The 18,491-nt window shown below is 38.0% G+C and overlaps 1 protein-coding gene across 1 annotated transcript in view; it reads left to right on the top strand.

Annotated features, from left to right (window-relative positions):
* COL28A1 (collagen type XXVIII alpha 1 chain) overlaps window positions 1-18,491 on the top strand; it is a 182,326-nt gene that overhangs the window by 34,700 nt on the left and 129,135 nt on the right. Inside the window, exons 10-11 of the mRNA XM_032753457.1 lie at window positions 3,433-3,477; window positions 4,528-4,581. Of these exons, the coding sequence (XP_032609348.1) occupies window positions 3,433-3,477; window positions 4,528-4,581 (99 nt within the window). The remainder of the gene's footprint in view (window positions 1-3,432; window positions 3,478-4,527; window positions 4,582-18,491) is intronic.

Below are 18,491 nucleotides of genomic sequence, written 5' to 3' on the forward strand. Positions count from 1 at the left end.
AATATAGGCTGAACGCAGTGGCTAACGCCTGTAATCCCAGCACTTTGGGAGGCCGAGGTGGGTGGATCACCTGAGGTCAGGAGTTTGAGACCAGCCTGACCAATATGGTGAAACCCTATCTCTACTAAAAATACAAAAATTAGCCAGGCATGGTGGCATGCACCTGTAGTCCCAGCTACTCAGGAGGCTGAGACAGGAAAATTGCTTGAACCCAGGAGGCGGACGTTGCAGTGAGCCGAGATCGTGCCACTGCACTCCAGCCTGGGCGACAGAGTGACTCCATCTCAAAAATAAATAAATAAATAAAGCACTTAAATTTGGAAATAATATTAAGTATGTTAAAGAGTTCCTCAAAAGGCCAAATATATACAGAGAGTGTATCTGAAACATGATGTTAAAGGGTCCAAAAAAGTACAGAGTAAAAACAAATAGTTTTCATTGTATTAAGAACTATTAACATCATGCCACCAAGATACCAAACTTTTTCAGTTTCTATGTTATAATTCTGGAACGGAGTCAAGGAGAGAAAATGAGGCAGAAGGTTAGGAGAAGAGGGTGAGATAATGACTTTGGCCCACGGAACTAAACACTTCAAATAGATTGAGACTTTCTGAATGCTTTTAAACTACTGTAGAGTCAAAGGTCAGGTGCATCTGCAAAAGGTAGGCTTGGTAATTATCTCTGGTCAAAATGGGAAATGTGAAAATGAATAGATTCTTCCTGGAGTATAACTGAACATGGAAGTGTACCTGGATATTGGAAATACAGAAAAAGGGACACACATAGAATAGAATAGAAAAGAAAGTCAAAGAATACCTGGGAAAGCTAGATGAAATTAAAATGGTTGACAAAGGATATCATATTTCATTGACTAAGATGTCAGGGATTATTAAATGTCCCATTATTTTCCATACCAAAAAGGAATAATAAAAAAAACCCACTGCCAATTATAAATGTAAGGTACAATTGATTGTAAAATATACCCCAATGTCAGAGATATAAAAATGTGAAAAAATGTGTCTTAGAACCGATGAGATATAGAGTCCTTGACACAAAGAGTTTACACAAGTTTATTTAGAAAAACATATGAACAACATGAAGAGATACAGAAGTGGAAATTAAAATGGCTAATAAATAAGAAAAATATCCGAATACAGCAGCAATCAGATAAGTGAAATTAATACATTAAAATTAGGCTGAAGTGGGAGGATCACTTGAGTCCAGGAGTTTGAGATCAGACTGGGCAACATAGTGAGGCCCCGTCTCTACAAAAAATTTAAAAATTAGTTGGACATGTGCCTGTAATTCCAGACACTTGGGAAGCTGAGGTGGGAAGATTGCTTGAGTCCAGGGGGTTGAGGCTGCAGTGAGCTGTCATTGTGCTACTGTACTCCAGTCTGGGTAACAGAGCAAAACCCTGTCTCAAAAAAAACAAAATAGGCTGGGTGTGGTGGCTTATACCTGTAATCCCTACACTTTGGGAGGCCAAGGTGGGCAGATCATCAGAGGTCAGGAGTTTGAGACAAGCCTGGCTAAGAAGGTGAAACCCCATCTCTACTAAAAATACAAAAATTGGCCGGGCGTGGTGGTGCACACCTGTAATTTCAGCTACTTGGGAGGCTGGGGCAGGAGAATCGCTTGAACCCAGGAGGCAGAGGTTGCAGTGAGCCGAGATTGTGCCATTGCACTCCAGCCTGGGGGACAGAGTAAGACTCCATCTCAAAAACAAAACAAAACCAACAATAAAACAATAAAATATTACATCACCAGTGTGGGCAACTAGGGAGGCTGAGGTGGGAGGATTGCTTGAGCCTGGGAGATAGAGGCTGCAGTGAGCTACTCCAGCCTGGGCAACAGAGCAAGACCCTGTCTCAAACAACAACAACAACAACAACAACAACAACAGCAACCAAAACCAAACATACGAAAGTATTATATCACCTATCAAATTAGCAGTGAAGTAATATATAATACTAATTGTTGATGGGGAGCCCATAAGATGAAGATACACTCTCTCATACTCAGGTAATGGGAATGATTAACAAACAAACTTTATGGAGGAGGTTTCTCTCTCTTTATTTCTATATATGGCATGAGAGACAAAAGACAGCCAGCGAGCCTTAAATGTGCTTATGGTCTCTGCTTCCGTCATCCTCTTCTAGGTGACTGTTCTTAGGAGTGAATCAGAAGTTGGGCAGAGATTTATACATAAAGATGTTCATTATAATATTACTTAGGTCAAAACTAGGGAAATGAGTAAATAAATTATGGTAGTTCCCTATTCTTGAATATTATCTATTTACTATGAGTTTTTAATGACATGGAAAAAGGAAATTTTTTTTTTTTTTTTTTTTTTTGAGACAGAGTCTGGCTCTGTCGCCCAGGCTGGAGCGCAGTGGTGCGATCTCAGCTCACTGCAAGCTCCACCTCCTGGGTTCACGCTATTCTCCTGCCTCAGCCTCCCGAGTAGCTGGGACTACAGGCACCCACCACCACACCCGGCTAATTTTTTGTATTTTTAGTAGAGACAGGGTTTCACCGTGTTAGCCAGGATAGTCTCCATCTCCTGACCTCATGATCTGCCTGCCTCAGCCTCCCAAAGTGCTGGGATTACAGGCGTGAGCCACCGTGCCCGGCTGGAAAAATATTTTTGATACAATGTAAGGCCAAATAGATAGGACACAAAATCAGACATACACTTTGATCACATTATTTGAAGAGAAATCTATTGGGAATAAAACTGGACGAAAATATGCCTAAAATGTTAATAGCATTTGCTTCTGTGTGATTTTTCAAATTGTTTATTTATATGTTTCTATAATTGTCAAAGTGTGTCAATTGTTAACAGGTTATACTTTGATAAGCAAAAAAAAAAAAAAAAGGAAATCTGGGGAAATAAAAACTAGACTATGTTCTCCCTCACAAAATAAACTTTAAAGGGTTTCCTGGTTATGGGACAGAATGAAATATTTTCTATTAGAAGAGTATTGAATATAAACAGTGTTTTGCCAAGTTCAATGTTTTGAAGATGAGCAAAAGAGTGATCTAGATAGCATGGAAATGCACTACATTGTTAAAAATTAACTGACATTACCCTGTTGGAAGGAAATAATATTCCAATAAGTTTATAGCCTTCTAAGGAATCTTATACAGTAATTTCTTTACTCTAACCAAAATGACCAAAATGTCAATATGTAGGCAAGGGACTTACATCTAAAGTTGTATTTTCATGGAGATTGTTTACTGAAGGAAAGTTTGACACTTCTACCCCTTGGCTTGTTAATTAGGATTATTTCTGTTTATTGCCTTTGATGTCAAGATAACCAGGGAAGATGGCAATTACCGAGAACACATTTCCTTCCCTCCTACCTAAAATCACTGCACGTTGAAGATGTATATTTAGAGAGACTTATTTTCAATTTTATTCCACAGGGATCCCCAGGGCCATATGGACCAAAGGGACCCAGAGGAATTCAGGTAAGGGGGTTAAAACCAAATCTAAGTTTGGATTAGAATCACCTGGGGAGCTTTTAAACCATCCCCTTGCCCACTTGCACCCTCTGCCAATTAAATCAGAATGTCTGGGGATTGAAGCCAGGCATTAATATTGTTTAAGATACCCAGAAGATTCCAATGTGCAATAAATTTTGGAAACAACTTCCCTAATGTTTTCATTAACTTAACTAAGACTCCCTAAAGATAGGTACCAACAGGCAAGTATTAGTGAGTAGCTTAGGGGATGAAGTTAAAAAATTAAGAGTCTGGAAAGACGGAAAGTCAAAGTGGTTAAAAGCAGGATGTAACTATTTTTGCACTGCTACTATAATGTAGTTGGAAAAGTTATGCATTTTATCTAAATCACAGTATATTTATATTGTTCTGTAACTACAGATAATGTTCTATAATATGGACTGATTCTCTAAGGCATTTAAGTTAGACATACATAGATTTCAGAAAATAATTTGAATCTTTTCTTAGCCTAGGAACTTATCTGTTCTAAAGTTATAATGGTGCTCTGTGTAAGGAGTTAATTTCAGTATTTCAAAAAGCCTACAGAAAATTATAATTTTACCCAGAATTTCCTAGACACCATCTAGTTAACCACTAACTTCTTTGCTTTAGCCTGGAAATGTCAGAGCTAGGCAGTAATTCTGGTTATCACAGGTTCATTGGAAGCTCTACCTTCAGTTACATATGCCTTAGATATTTTAAAAAAGAAGATACTTAATTGGCAAAATATTTTTTAAAAGGAGTCAAGAATGTTGGAATAACGTTGGAAACACAAATTTAGTAAACAAACGTCTCGTTAATTAAATGTTTGCTCTTAGCATAAGTGCTATTTTAGAAGCTACTTATTTGACACAAGAAATTTTATCTCATCCCACTTCTCAATTGAATGTGATTTCAATTTAGCTCTGAGTTACAGTCTAACTTCAAACGCCAGGATCTCTAGGGACCCTAAAGAATGATTCATTCCTGCTGGCCTTTTGTACACAGGACTAATTCTTGGTTTTCATCCTGGAGCAGGGAATTAGTGGACCTCCAGGAGACCCAGGCCCAAAGGGGTTTCAAGGCAATAAGGTAATCTTACCCTTTGATTAAAGACAGGCAGAGTGCGTTTCCCCTAGTGCACTATGGTAATGTATGTTTTATTAGGTAAAAGTCAATGGATTCTTTGAGGAAGTACCTTTGGAAAAGCATAACAACCTGCAGATGTATACAGAGAATCAAGTCAAGTGCATTTAGGAAGTTAGCAACATACCTTTATCATTTATTATTATATTATTCAAAGGGGGGCATTGTTAACTATAAGCCATTATCTAGAATCTTTGCTGTGTTTCCTTCTTACTTCTGACTTTATTTTATGGCTCATTAGAAACCAAAAAGCAATAACAAGTGACACAATTCAAACCACTCTATTTCTCAAATGTAATGCCACCTCAATATACACTTTATAGGGAAAGGAAATTTACAATTGTTATACCAACAGAAATCAAGCTTTTTTTAATTACAGGGAAATCTCAACCATCAGCACCATGCTTGTAATATCAGTCCACAGAAAACCAGCCAAGACAGATAGGGAGGGGTTGAATACAAGCCATGCAGAACAAAAAGATGCAGATGGGAGGGATCTTTAAAGGCCTGGTTATAAGGCTCTCTTGTCCAATGAGAGTGACCATTAATTTGCTAAAACAAGCTGTTTAGTTCCTTTTTAACTCTTCTCAATGTTCAGTAAATTTCACGGATATAGTAAATATCCAGTAAATAGTGTCAACTTAGTGATTTGAGTGGTATGGAATTTATGGCAGTAATAAAAGCAGAAGATGCCATCCTCAACTGACCCTAAAGAAAGCCAGCTTTTTAAGGGTGATATTAAACTGAAGTTGTAGGGAGCAGTTGGGCTACTTGAGAGAGAGGAAAGAGAGTGACATTTTTAATGAGATAATGACAGTGTGTGATTTACCAGGCCACTTTTATTTGGCAAATTAAAACAGAATGGGCTTCTCAGCAGGCATGTGCTTAGGCTTCATCTGGGGAAACTGTCTTTTTCACTTCTTGCCCATGATTAATTCTCTCTGGGGAAAGAAATGGCCTTGTTGAATACTGATGAGCAGAAGTTTTCATAAAATTGCCTTGGCTACAGGTACAATCCTACAGTAAGAAAAATATATATATTTTGATAGACCACACAATTTTTAGAATTCTTTGATTACCTAAGATGATAATTTTCGTGTTTGTGAGAAAGAGGCTTACAGTCAGGGATCAGATCTGGGGTTTGCAGTAGTGATGGAATTATAGAATATTTGAGCCACTAGGGATGTTAGAGATCATACTGGCTTAGCATTTTCATTTTGGAAATGAGAAATAAAGCCTGGAGATCAAATGGCTTGCCTGAGGCAGAGTCCCAGTGAGGTCCCATCATCTGTGGAGGGCACTGAGATGGTGCTGGCCTGGAAATAGTGCCTGCAGCCTTGGGTGATGGAGGTCGTGGCTGGCAGTTGTGGTGGTATGGTAGGGAATGTTCCATAAAAAGGTGTTCCTCCTCCTCCTTTTCTTCTTCTTCTTCTCTCTCTGTTTTTTAGAGATAGGATGTTGCTCTGTTCCCCCGGCTGGAGTACAGTGGCATGATCATAACCAACTGTAACTTGAATTCCTGAGCTCAAGCGATTCTCCTGCCTCAGCCTCCAAAATAGCTAGGACTAGAGGCACATACCACTGTGCCTGGCTAAATTATAAATTTTTTTTTTGTAGAGATGGGCTCTCGCTTTGTTGCCCAGTTGAGTCTGGAATGCCTGGCCTCAAGGAATCCTCCTGCTTTGGCCTCCCAAAGAGTTGAGACTACAAGTGTGAGCCACCATACCTGGCTCAATTCTTTATGTCTAATAATGTTATCACTTAGGGTTAAAAACATATTTCAATAAAATTTAGCCTTTAATTTCAACAGTGTATTAATTTTTAATAATGCATCAAGTATGTTTTGGGGGAGTTGGTTATAATTTTTCTGACATAATAGCACTTTGTGGTTGACTTTTACAGCATAATCATAAAAGGAGTCATTTTTCCAAAAGCATTTGAGCACTTTACCAATTTCCCAAGGGCCTCTCTTTTGTTAAATATACATGACATAAAATTGCCACTTAAGTTTTAATCACAAAGTTCACTGCCAAGTGAACAAAGTTCATTGCCAATCAAAAAGCTGTCAATTTCTAGATAATGTTGGGGATCGCTGGGAGTCTATGAAGTGGGCGTGAGTTCCCCCTTTTCTTTCTAGTCATAGTTCTGGTTTAAGGTCTCAACTCTTACTTTGACGCTATTACTAACTTCTATATAATTTCTACTGCTCCTTGGATCTGTTAGCTGGAGATTCATGTCATATTGATCATTAGCTATTTTTTTTCATTTTATACACTTATTAGTGTACTGTCATAAAAGTCAGTTTTCAGGGAATGATTTCATCTTGCCTCCCAGAATGTACTATACTTTGAAGACATAATAAGCTATTTTTGTTCCTCAATCTGGAAATAATATTTTATAGTGACATTTATTTTTATCCATTATCATTTTATTAGACAATTTTAAAAGAAGCTGCTTTTGCAATTTGTGCAAAGAAACCCTCTAAAATTCAGTAATTCTCTATTCTGTAATGGGCACAAGGAAGATTATTTATTTTGAAACTTCTATAGTAGCTAACATTTATTTATTGTATATTTATTATGTATAGGTAAAATTTTAAATGCTCATTTAATACTAATACCACCTTTTGAGACATGATCTATTCTTATTTCCATTGTACAGATTAGTCTACTAAGGCACAAAGAGTTTAAGCAATGGGTCCAAGTCTACAGAGCTAGTAAGGGACAGACTGAGTATCAAAACCCAGAAGTCTGCTCTTAGCTACCATATTATATTTATCCCTTTAGGAAAAATTGCTGAATTTCCTGAATATTTGGCCTGAAATAAACGCATTTCTTTTTGACAGTATGGAAGTTCTATCTGTCTTCCCTTCTGGTGGACTCTGGCTAGGGAGAACAGTTTGTTGAAAGGTGCGTTTCTCCTGGGTTTTAATGTTCATCTGAAAGTGCAGGAAAGAGGAAGGGAATATCTTGGGAGAAAGAAAACAATAATGCTAATTGTGCATTTTCAAATATTATATTTCATATAAGACCTTAAAATAGAAACCTTTAGACTTGTAACATTTGCAAAGATTCCATGAGAGGTTCTAGATAGGGCCTGACTATGTCTATGAATTTAGAAATGGTCGTTCTCTTGAATTACACTCACTTTCTGTTGCTTTAGGGACTGGCTTTTCTTCATTAAAGGGTTTTCAGAAAAGGTGGCCAAAGAACAAAAGGAAAAAAATGCATGTGTTAAATCAGGAAAAAATGTGCTCCTGGCCCATTTTCACAAATTATTTCTGTCAATAATACTTTCCATATGTAAAGTAGCTCCTAGTCTGCCCTGAATGACTGTTGCCTTAGCAACAAAACATAGCTGTTTCTCAGAAAGAAGCCTTAGCTCAGAGTCCACCTCATCCTCTACCACACACAAAGGTCATCTCGTGGCATTCATAAGAACATCTCAGCCAGGCGCAGTGGCTCACGCCTGTAATCCCAGCACTTTGGGAGGCCGAGGTAGATGGATCACGAGGTCAGGAGTTCAAGGCTCAAGACCAGCCTGGCCAAGATGGTGAAACCCCGTCTCTACTAAAAGCACAAAAATTAGCCAGATGTGGTGGCAGGCGCCTGTGATCCCAGCTACTCCGGAGGCTGAGGCAGAGAGTTGCTTGAACCCGGGAGGCAGAGGTTGCTGTGAGTCAAGATTGCACCACTGCACTCCAGCCTGGGCAACAGAGCGAGACTCTGTCTCAAAAGAAAAAAAAGGGAACATCTCAATAGTCTCTGAAATCAGTTAGAATTGTAATCACACAAGTGCCCAAGAAGCCTTATCCCTGAGACCAAACTGAAATTGTGACTCAGGAGACAGCGCTGTGCTCTGAGGAAAGACTGAACCCCTAAAAACCCAACACTGCTGCCTTCCATGGGGCTGTCATGGTGGCTCAGGTTGCAATCACATCTGACCCTTGAAAAAGGCCTTTAATTACGAGGAAGAATGGCTCATGATTGGTAGGCCTTTCAAGTCACAGAGGACAAGTTACCAAAACTAATTTTGAACAAATCAACACAGTGGAACACTGGGTTTGCCCAGCCTATATTAGGTAATTTTTGCCATTTTCTTGATGTCTTTCTGAGGTTATTTCTGAAGGGCATTTCCTTCTCAAATCTCATGCAAATCCACTCTTTCTAAGACTCTCTTTGTGCCTTGGAAGGAGGGACTGCACAGTGGCGTGTGCAGGAAGCAGCTGGTGATATTTCGAAGTATCCCAGCATTAGAGCTTCAAGGCCGAAAGGGCACAAAGAGATATCCCTGATGTTTTTTCCCAAGGGAAAGTACCATACGCTAATCCTCAAACAGTTAAAAAATACTGCAATATTATATATTTATCTTAAAAAATGAATTGCCTCCCTTCTCCTAACTCCTTCCATTGTTCTACTCTAGGATGTTCATAATATTCATGCAGGATATTTGTCCTAAGTGTTTTCTTCTTGCTGTACAGTCAAGTGTAAGAAACTTAGCATTCTTTTACCTGTGAGACTTGGTCTTACTTTATGTTCAATTTAAGCTTCTGAGATATTAAGAAAATCCATAGAGAAATAGCACTAGACTGGCCCAGTTTAATAAATGGATATGGTCAGGGTAAATGACACAAACATTCATCCAAAATGGACAAAAGAACTACAACCATGTTTGAAGAGTTCATTGCAGTGAAGGTGATGAGGGTAGTACATGATACATTTAGTTCACCCTGAAGTTTGCACGACACCACAGTTTTTGGATACCCTACTTTTCTGAATCCTACTTTTTCAAGCTTCCATCCCAGTTTTTGAGGTTCCCAAGCAAAGGATATATTTTTCAGGTTAAAGATATACTAATGAGGAGATTAAGTAAACAAGAGCTAGATGTACAGACCCTGAACTTAAAACTGTAAGCATGCTAAACATCCCTACACAACATCCTGTTTTCTTCAAAATGTTCTATGAAAAAGGGTTTTGGTAAGAGGGCTGGCTGTTTTCCTTTCAGATATGATATTAGGAATGCATGTGTGGGTATTTCTGGGAGCTGGAAGTGTGCTAATCAAGTTTCTCTCCTTTGAGCTTCCATGTATTATACCGTTAAACATTCCTAGTCTTCTTTCAGATAGGAACCATTGGCAGAAGAACTGGACAGATATGAGCAGGTCTATCACTATTTTTGAAAAGTCTAAATCAGAAGATTTGGGAACAATGGGTCAGGAACACCACTATCTGGGAGATTCAAAAATTCTGCTTTGCACACTCATTCACACACAGTTACATGAAGCAACAAATATTTCTTGAATGAATGAGTGAATAAAAGGTTTTAAATGGCATGAGTGGTCAACAGTATCATACTGAAGACAGGTTATGTGGGCAGTTGCCTATGTGGTAACTTAATTTGGCAATATTGAGGTCATTGGGAAGATTCAAAAGAATAATTTCAGTAGAAGGGTCAAGGAGATGGCAATGAGTTGTGGAGAAAACCAGAGAGAAGGATGTAGTAGTCAGGAATATTGACCATTCTTCTAACATGGTTGGGTAATAAAGACAAACAGGTCAGTGTTGACATACCCCATCAAAAGCTTCCTGTGCATTAAACAATCCAATGTGTTAGTTCTACTTTCTTCTAAAAGTGGCATGAAGACTTGGGGTTTAATTTGTATTTTTTACAGTTTCTTGTATACAGCTTAGAGTCTTACATTTTCCATGTCAGTATTTTCATTAGAATAGAAATCACTAATGAAGATTTAGTAGGTTTAAAAATACATTATTGTTTTGGTCATTATTTAAGTACTTGGTTTGGCTCAAAATTAGCTTAGTAGCTAGGTCAACCTACTAAACCTAATTAATGTTTCCAGTTGTGGGTTGGAAGTAGTTCAACATAAAAAATATGAACAACTATAAAGAATTTTAAACTTTCTCCTCAAACAAGCATCTTGTGTAGATATATTTCAGTTCTTATATAAGTCAAAAACCTAACAATTTCCTAACATCATGATGTTGCTTTCAACCACTTAAAAAGTCATGATTTGTAACAGGATATAATTCCTTATAATTTATCACTTGAAGTGAAGTAAATCAAATGAAAACATGTAGACACCTACATTTCTTGGTAAAGAATAATTAATCAAACAAAAAACTGTTTTAAGTTCACAATTCTCTTAACAGAAGGACTGTATTTTTGGCTTCATGTAAACTATTTTAAGTATAGGGTGCTTGAACATGTCAGCTTTTCTAGTTGTCCAAAAACAATAATTTGCTTTCTGGTTCTTCTGGCAGGATAACAACTTTCGACAAGGGTTGTGACTGCTCAGTGTATAGGAAGAATCCCTTTACAATTTTAATTATAAATAACTGTTAAATGAAGACTCATAGCCAAGCTGCCAAACGATGTGAATGTTTTTCCTTCAGAGATGTCAAAGTCTGAATGCTATTTCTGTTCTGGGCCTAATTAAAGGGAAAGAATCATTAGTAATCCAGCAATTCTTGCTGTAGAAAAGACTTTGACCTACATGCACATCTGCCCACCAAGACTCTAAATGAGCTTATTAATTCATTTGACATGAGACAACTGATAGTGACAACTTGAAGTGGCTGCCAGAACATGTGGGATGTCAGCCAATAGCTTCAAGGTAGATGATTTCTATTCCCAAATTGCTGATGCATGTGGTTCTCAGCAGATGGGGTATATATACTCTCCGTGTGTGTGTGTGTGCATGTGTGTGTGCAGATTGTCAGGTAAAAGCTCTGATGGACCAAGGAACTGAAAATGCTGCCAATATTTCCCACAAAGTGGCTGAATTTAACCTGCATGCATAGTCAAAGGGGGCACTAATGTGGAACAGAATCAGCCACTGCAGTGTCTTCAGAGGGATGTCAGAATGTTTTCTTTGTAATTACATCAATGTCCTTATTTATTTCAAGTAAGTTGCAATAGCAAGTTTGCAACACAGAAAATTAATTGTATTCCAAGGGTGTTTTTTTGTGGTAAAATATATAATAACATAATATTTATTATTTGAACCATCTGTAAGTATGCAATTCAGTGGTATTAAATACATTCACAATGTTGTATAACCATCACCAGTATCTATACCCAAAACTTTTTCATTGTCTCAACATAAACTCTGTACCCATTAACCAATAACTCCCCATGTTTCCCTCCTCCCAGCCTCCAAGGGTAAGTTTTTAAGAAACATTATCACGCTGTCATATGCACTCATCTGCTCTCATAAATCAATGGCCTTGTGTTTAGGTTAATGGAGCATGTCCACCCTGAATTTTTACCAGCAACTCATTTTGTGCTGGAGGATTCTAAACAGTGTCTTCTAGAGCTGCGATTCTCAACAGCTCTCCTAATGGGTTATTGACTGGTCCTTCCTTTTAGAGAAAATGACTTGCATTTTCTTAGATTTTGTTATATATAATGAAGTATGACTTTCCTATTAGTTGAAACACATGAATTGCCATGTTTGTAGGCCAAACATGATCAAATATTGTCAATTTCATGTGGTTAAACCTAATAGCATTCTAGAAGGTGAGTTAAGAGTTACTAAAATGTGGTTCAATATAATTTTTAATTATATTCTTCACCAATTCATTGTTATTATGGAGTTTTTTCTGCTTTAGAAAGCACAAGTAGGTAGAGTATATGGACTGGACTTTCTCTCTTACCTAAATAGCTGGTATTCAAAAAAGATTTTAGTTGGAGATTTGACATAATAGTGGTTCCAAACTCAGTACAGTTCACTTACCAGTTTATATGTAGATTTACCTTGTGTGATCACAGTATTGTGAGTTACAATTTACATTACTTTTAACATTAAGTGACAACCAAGTAAACTTTATGTACCTGAAATAGCATGTGCATCAGCTTGGATAAATTATATTTCCTCTTGGCTTATATTTTATTTTAGAGATGCTTTGTCTTCATATGATGGATTTTCAGTTATGAGTAGATTGTAATTATATGACTTTTGTATTTTTCATCCTGTAATAAAGATATGAATTTAGTCTGCAGTCATACAATTTTTGAAATACTTTAAAAGAAGAATTAAAAAGTTTCGAGAGGCAGTTTGACACAGTGATTAAGAGTACTGGCTTTAACGTCAAACCGCTGGGTTTCAAACCCAGTCCTATATTTTATTGGCTGTATGATTTGGGCAAGTTACTTTACCTCCCTATGACTCAATCTTCTCATCCATGCAGTAAGTTAATAACAGTAGCTACTTCTTAGAGCTGTGGTAAGGATTAAATGAGTTACTACATGTCAGTCACATAGAGTAGCACTTGTTGCATAGTAAGTGCCATATGTGTTGGTAATTTTAATTAAGTAGTTAAGTATTTTGACAACTGTCTTTATACTAATGTAGACCAAGTTTATTCTGATGAATTTTCTAAAAACAAGCCTTTTATAACACAACACTTCCTCTGAAATGAGAAACTTGGTGCTAAAAATGGAGCTTGATTTAACAAGTACTTGATAAATATTGATCCTCCCTCCCTCCCTGCCTCCCTTCCTTCCTTCCTTCCTTCCTTCCTTCCTTCCTTCCTTCCTTCCTTCCTTCCTTCCTCCTTCCTTCCTTCCTTCCTTCCTTCCTTCCTTCCTTCCTTCCTTCCTCTCTCTTTCCAAAAGGAGGCTTTCTTGACCTTTCTCCCAAGTCTCTGTATACAGTCATCACTTCACTGAGTTTCAGCTGAGAATGTATCCCGGCCATACTTGAACCATTCTGCACCTACAAAATGTTCATCCATCATTTTCTTCCATTTGGAAAGTATTAGAATATTTGCAATAAAACTTAAAATATTAAAGTTGGTGCCATACGTATCTGGGAAATTATTTTTAAAAGTTGCTAAAACATCTTTGTAATGTTAAGAAAATATGATAAAATTGTTCATAATTGTATTATCAAAAAATGTATAAAGTTCTGTCCTCAAATAATTCAGTCTTGGATAACCATTTGTTATGTATTATCTTAGAGAAATGAAGGATTTGCTTTTGGTTAGAATCAGTGCCAGGGATAGGGAGTGTTAGTTGGTTTTCTCAGCTGAATTTTCCTCTTCATTGTGGTTTCATTACTCTTTCAGCTAAAAAAAGATTAATTGTGTCTGGGTGAATTGGTAGGAGAAATTGTGTAATAGGTACTTGATATCATTATGTAATTTATATACAGTTACTCCTAGTTGAAAACCTAAGCGAACCACAGGGAACTCCAGAGGAGCATTTCTAGACCCACAGCTCCCTCAGCCCAGAACAGCTTTCCAGTTTTATTCACCTCCCACAGCTAGTAGAGCCCCTGCTCCCTAGTCAATGCTCAGTAAATGTCTGGTGCATGGATGATTGAGTGAAAGATAGTAATGAGCTAAACACTGAGAATGCAAAGCTGAACAAAATCATATGCATCATCCCCATGATCTAGTGGGGAGGAGATGGAGAATATTAAATGCAAAGTTGCAACTGTAATGAATGCTCAGGAAAAAAAGGAAAACAATGCTATCGATACTAAAATAGTGATTTCATCTTATCAGAAAAACCCTTCTTGAAGCCATGCTGCTTAAAATAAGATCTGAAGGGTAAGAATCACTATGAAAGAGAGAGGTAAGAGCGTCCCAGACAGACAGAATAGACTGTGCAAAGATCCTGTGGCAGGAGGAGCAAGGCAAGTACAAGGCATTCAACAAAAGCCAACGTCGCTGGGGTGGGGAGTGAAGAGGTGACTGATGACAGATGGATTGGAGAGGCAGGGCCTTGTAAGGAGCTCTGTCTTAGGGAAAGGCCTCAGAAGGTTTTGCTCAGATTAAAATTAAAATTAAAAAATTGCTCTGCAGCCATGGAGGGAATAAATTGGAGCATGCTAGAGTGGGTGCGAGTAGAGTACTAAGGACTTTGTTGTACTCTGAACAAGAGGTATTATCAGTTTGCTGTAGACTGGAGACACGTGGTAGAGGACTGAAGTGGATGGATTTGAGAGATATTTAGGAGGCATACTGATAGGTGTTGGGATGCATTGCATATGGTGGCAGAGGGAGTGGGAGGTGTCACGAATGACCCCTAGGTTCCCGTTTGACACAGGAGGGATTCTGGTGCCCTTCCCTGAGGTGGGAAGGGCTGGAAGATGACTATATTGGGGAGTGAAAGATGACAATTTATCTTTGGAAATGATGAGTCTCTTTTTGAAATTCTCTTTTTCCCCACCTCCCCACAAGACATCTGTGTATTCTTCCACTCCCACCTGACTTAAATGTTGGTACTGTTCATGGTTCTGACCTGAGCCTTCAACCTCGTTAATCACTCTAAACCGCACTGCCCACTAAGATAGCCACATGTGTCTACTGGGCACTTGAAATGTGGCTGGTCCAAATTGAGATGTGCTGTAAGATACACATCAGATTTCAAAGACTTAGCATTAAAAGATAGTAAAAAAAAATTAATACTTTAAAAAGTATTGATTACATGTCTAAATGATAATATTTTGTATTAAGTAAAATTTATTAATTATAATTTACCTTTTTTTTATTTCTTAATGTGGCTAGTAGAGAATTTAAAATTACAAATGTGGCTCGCTGTCTACTTGCATTGGACCATGCTGCTCCAGACAGTGGCCCTAGTGTTACCTTGTTTCCGGCCTGTTGGGCTCACCGGGCTGCTGACTGTCCCTAGAATATTTAACATCATTTTGTGTCTCATACTCTTTCTTCTTCTGTACTTTTGTTTCTTTTCTTTTCCATCAGATTAGCTATGACTCCTACTTCTTTGTTCGGATCAAACATCTCCTCTACTATATGAAACTTTCCCAATTCCTTAAGGTAGAATTAAACATTTCTGCCTCAGAGTCTTATGTATTCTGTTAATATCTTTATTATGCTAATTCACATGCTCGTATTTTATTTTATATTCATTTGTCTCTCCAGCCAGATTGTAAGCGTCTGCAAAGTGCAGGTGCAATCTGATTTATGTCTGTAATTAGGTAACCTGATATTCAATTATAGACATAAATTGTTATTTACCTATTATTAGTTTGCTGCTCAAAAAAGGTCTGGTGAATAACAATTAAATCTATACATATTAAACAGGTGTTGCGTGACTGGTTATGACTTAGATGTTTTGCAGACAATATCTTGAATCCTCTCAACAATGCTACAAGGCAGATATAATTATCCTCATTTTGCATATGGAGATCTTGCAAAAGCTCAAATTGTTAGTAACTGATAGAACCAAGGTTCTACAAGGCCAAATGATTCAAAGCCATGGTTTTTTTCCTGTGACTCCATGCATGAAGGGCTGGGTGTGGTGGCTTACACCTGTAATCCCAGCATTTTGGGAGGCCAAGACAGAAGAATCACTTGAGGCCAGGAGTTTGAAAAAAACCCCAAACCCCAAAACCTATTTCCTATGATTGTTAGAAGATTAAATGAGGTAATGTATATAACATGTCTGGGCAGTGCTGATAAATAGTAGGTTTTATTAAACATTGGCTTCCTGTCCTCTTGAAGCCCACAGCATGGGTGTTCTTAATTTCTGAGAAGGACCAAGGTAGTTTACCTAAACTTTTTGCTGCCTCCACACATGCTCACACTCACATTCACACACATTGACACTCACATGGAGGTAATGAGAAACATATTCTTTCTGGGGCTACTCATTTTAACCCAGACCTCTTTGTTATACTTGCCTGTTATTCTGATGGCAAATGAAAGTAAAGTAGAGAAATAATTAGTAGTACTGTGGGCATGCAATCTTTTGGGCATGCAATCTCTCTCTCTCTCTCTCTCTCTCTCTGTGTGTGTGTGTGTGTGTGTGTGTGTGTGTGTGTGTGTGTGTGTGTATGTTGCTAAGGGCTGGGGTAGGAATATTAACAGGAAAGGCATCATGCCTGCCATCTTACCATGGCTATGCCATCTTGGCAAATTCCCAGAAAATCATTCTGACTAGAGTGCTGACTCTTCCCTCCCTGTTTTGTTTTTACCCAGACAGCATATTTTAGAGTCAGGACCACTTTCTTTACTACCTCAGGAATCTCTGTAGGAAAGAAAAAGGGGAAACGGGAAGGGAATAAACATGAGCTATAGGCCAATACTGTTTTGTGGATCCTACCTTGAGATACCAGGCTCCCGAGAAATAAATTTAAGCAAGTGAAATGTGAAGCTACATTGCTAAGGGGCTATGTTCAGGTAAAGGAGAGCAATCCCTCTGTAATCTTCAGATCCCTGCAACTGCCTTGCAAAGCAATATTAAGATATTGCTCAGCTGCTCTTGGTACTTGACTAAGGCTAAAGGGATTTCATGGGCTCAAGGTAAGAGAGCTGCTTCTACTCTTGATTCTCCTGGTCCGTACATTTCAAGGTAATGACCAAACAAATTTCTTGTCATCAACCTTGGCTCTTGGTTTGTTTCTGATCAAACATCAGATAAGTACCAAGTAGGGCAGAACCTTCGCTACTCAAAAAATCCTCAAATTCCCTACCAAATATATAATTTAGATGCCTTCTGACCCATTACAGAACCAATGCTACATATAGAAGGGACAAAAAATGAATAGAATAAGAATAAGTGAATTTAGGGCCTTGTATTGTTATTATTGTATTTTTTTTTAGCCAGCCAAATTCAGCAGTGGGTGGATGTTATTATTGTATTTTTAATGGCATTATACATATATATATATACATGCTATATTATATGTATTTAAAATTTTTTATTTCAATAGTTTTTTGAGTACAAGTGTTTTTTGGTTATATGAATGAATTATATTGTGGTGAATTCTGAGATTTTAGTGAACCCATTACCCGGCTAGTGTATGTTGTACTGAATATGTAGTTTTTTATCCCACATCCTATTTTTAAATGGTATGTTTTATCTCTCAAGCTGGTCCCTTAAGTTTAGGAACTATGTCTTCAGATTCTTCGTATTTTACTTCATGCCATTCCATATAGCAAGTACCTGGTGTCATTTGCTGAGTGATGGAGACAGTCACCCATATGCAACCTGTATAAATGACAAGGAGATTCAAACTTGAATGGGGAGCATGAGAAGTTGTAAGAAAAAGGCATTTGGAAGTGAAAATTTGGAATCTCTAGACAGCTAAATATTCTCTGGCACTTGATTAAACTGTGAGATTAAGTAAACAGGTCGGGCGCAGTGGCTCACGACTGTAATTTCAGCACTTTGGGAGGCCAAGGCAGGTGGATCACTTTAGGCCAGGAGTTCGAGACCAGCCTGACCAACACGGCAAAACCCCATCTCTACTAAAAGTACAAAAATTAGCCAGGAGTGGTGGTGGGTGCCTGTAATCCCAGCTACTCGAGAGGCTGAGGCGGGAGAATTGCATGGGCCTGGGAGGCAGAGGTTGCAGTGAGCTGAGATCACGCCATTGCACTCCAGCCTGGGTGACAGAGGGAAACTAAAAAAAAAAAAAAAATGAAAAGAGAGAGATAGACAAATAGAGAGAGAGAGAGAGTCAGAGAAAGAGACAGAGACAGAGACAGAGATTAAGTATACAAGTTCAAATTTAGTGAGAACTTTTATGTCTGATATTATGAAGAGAGATAAATTCCATGGCCAAAAACATGTAAAATGAGAATGTCAGTCACTTGGCTGCTCAGAAAACTTAATCAATATAGAAAAACAAGTACAACCTTAGGGGTTTAAGGGAAAAAATATTTGCCAGACTGACTTGTACTCAACAGGATGCAAAGTAAGTACTTTCAAATTCAATCCACTTAAATATCAAAGGATCATAAATGTGGATGACTCGTTTTGTGGCAGGATTCCTTTGTTTTAAATCACCCTGAGCCTGGGCATGTCTTCTGGGGAGCTGGTTTGACTCTGACCCTTCTTAGCCCTTCTCTTTCTCTTTTGCA

The sequence above is a fragment of the Hylobates moloch genome, unplaced genomic scaffold (genome assembly GCF_009828535.3).
Source record: "Hylobates moloch isolate HMO894 unplaced genomic scaffold, HMol_V3 SCAFFOLD_1, whole genome shotgun sequence".
NCBI lineage: Eukaryota > Metazoa > Chordata > Mammalia > Primates > Hylobatidae > Hylobates > Hylobates moloch.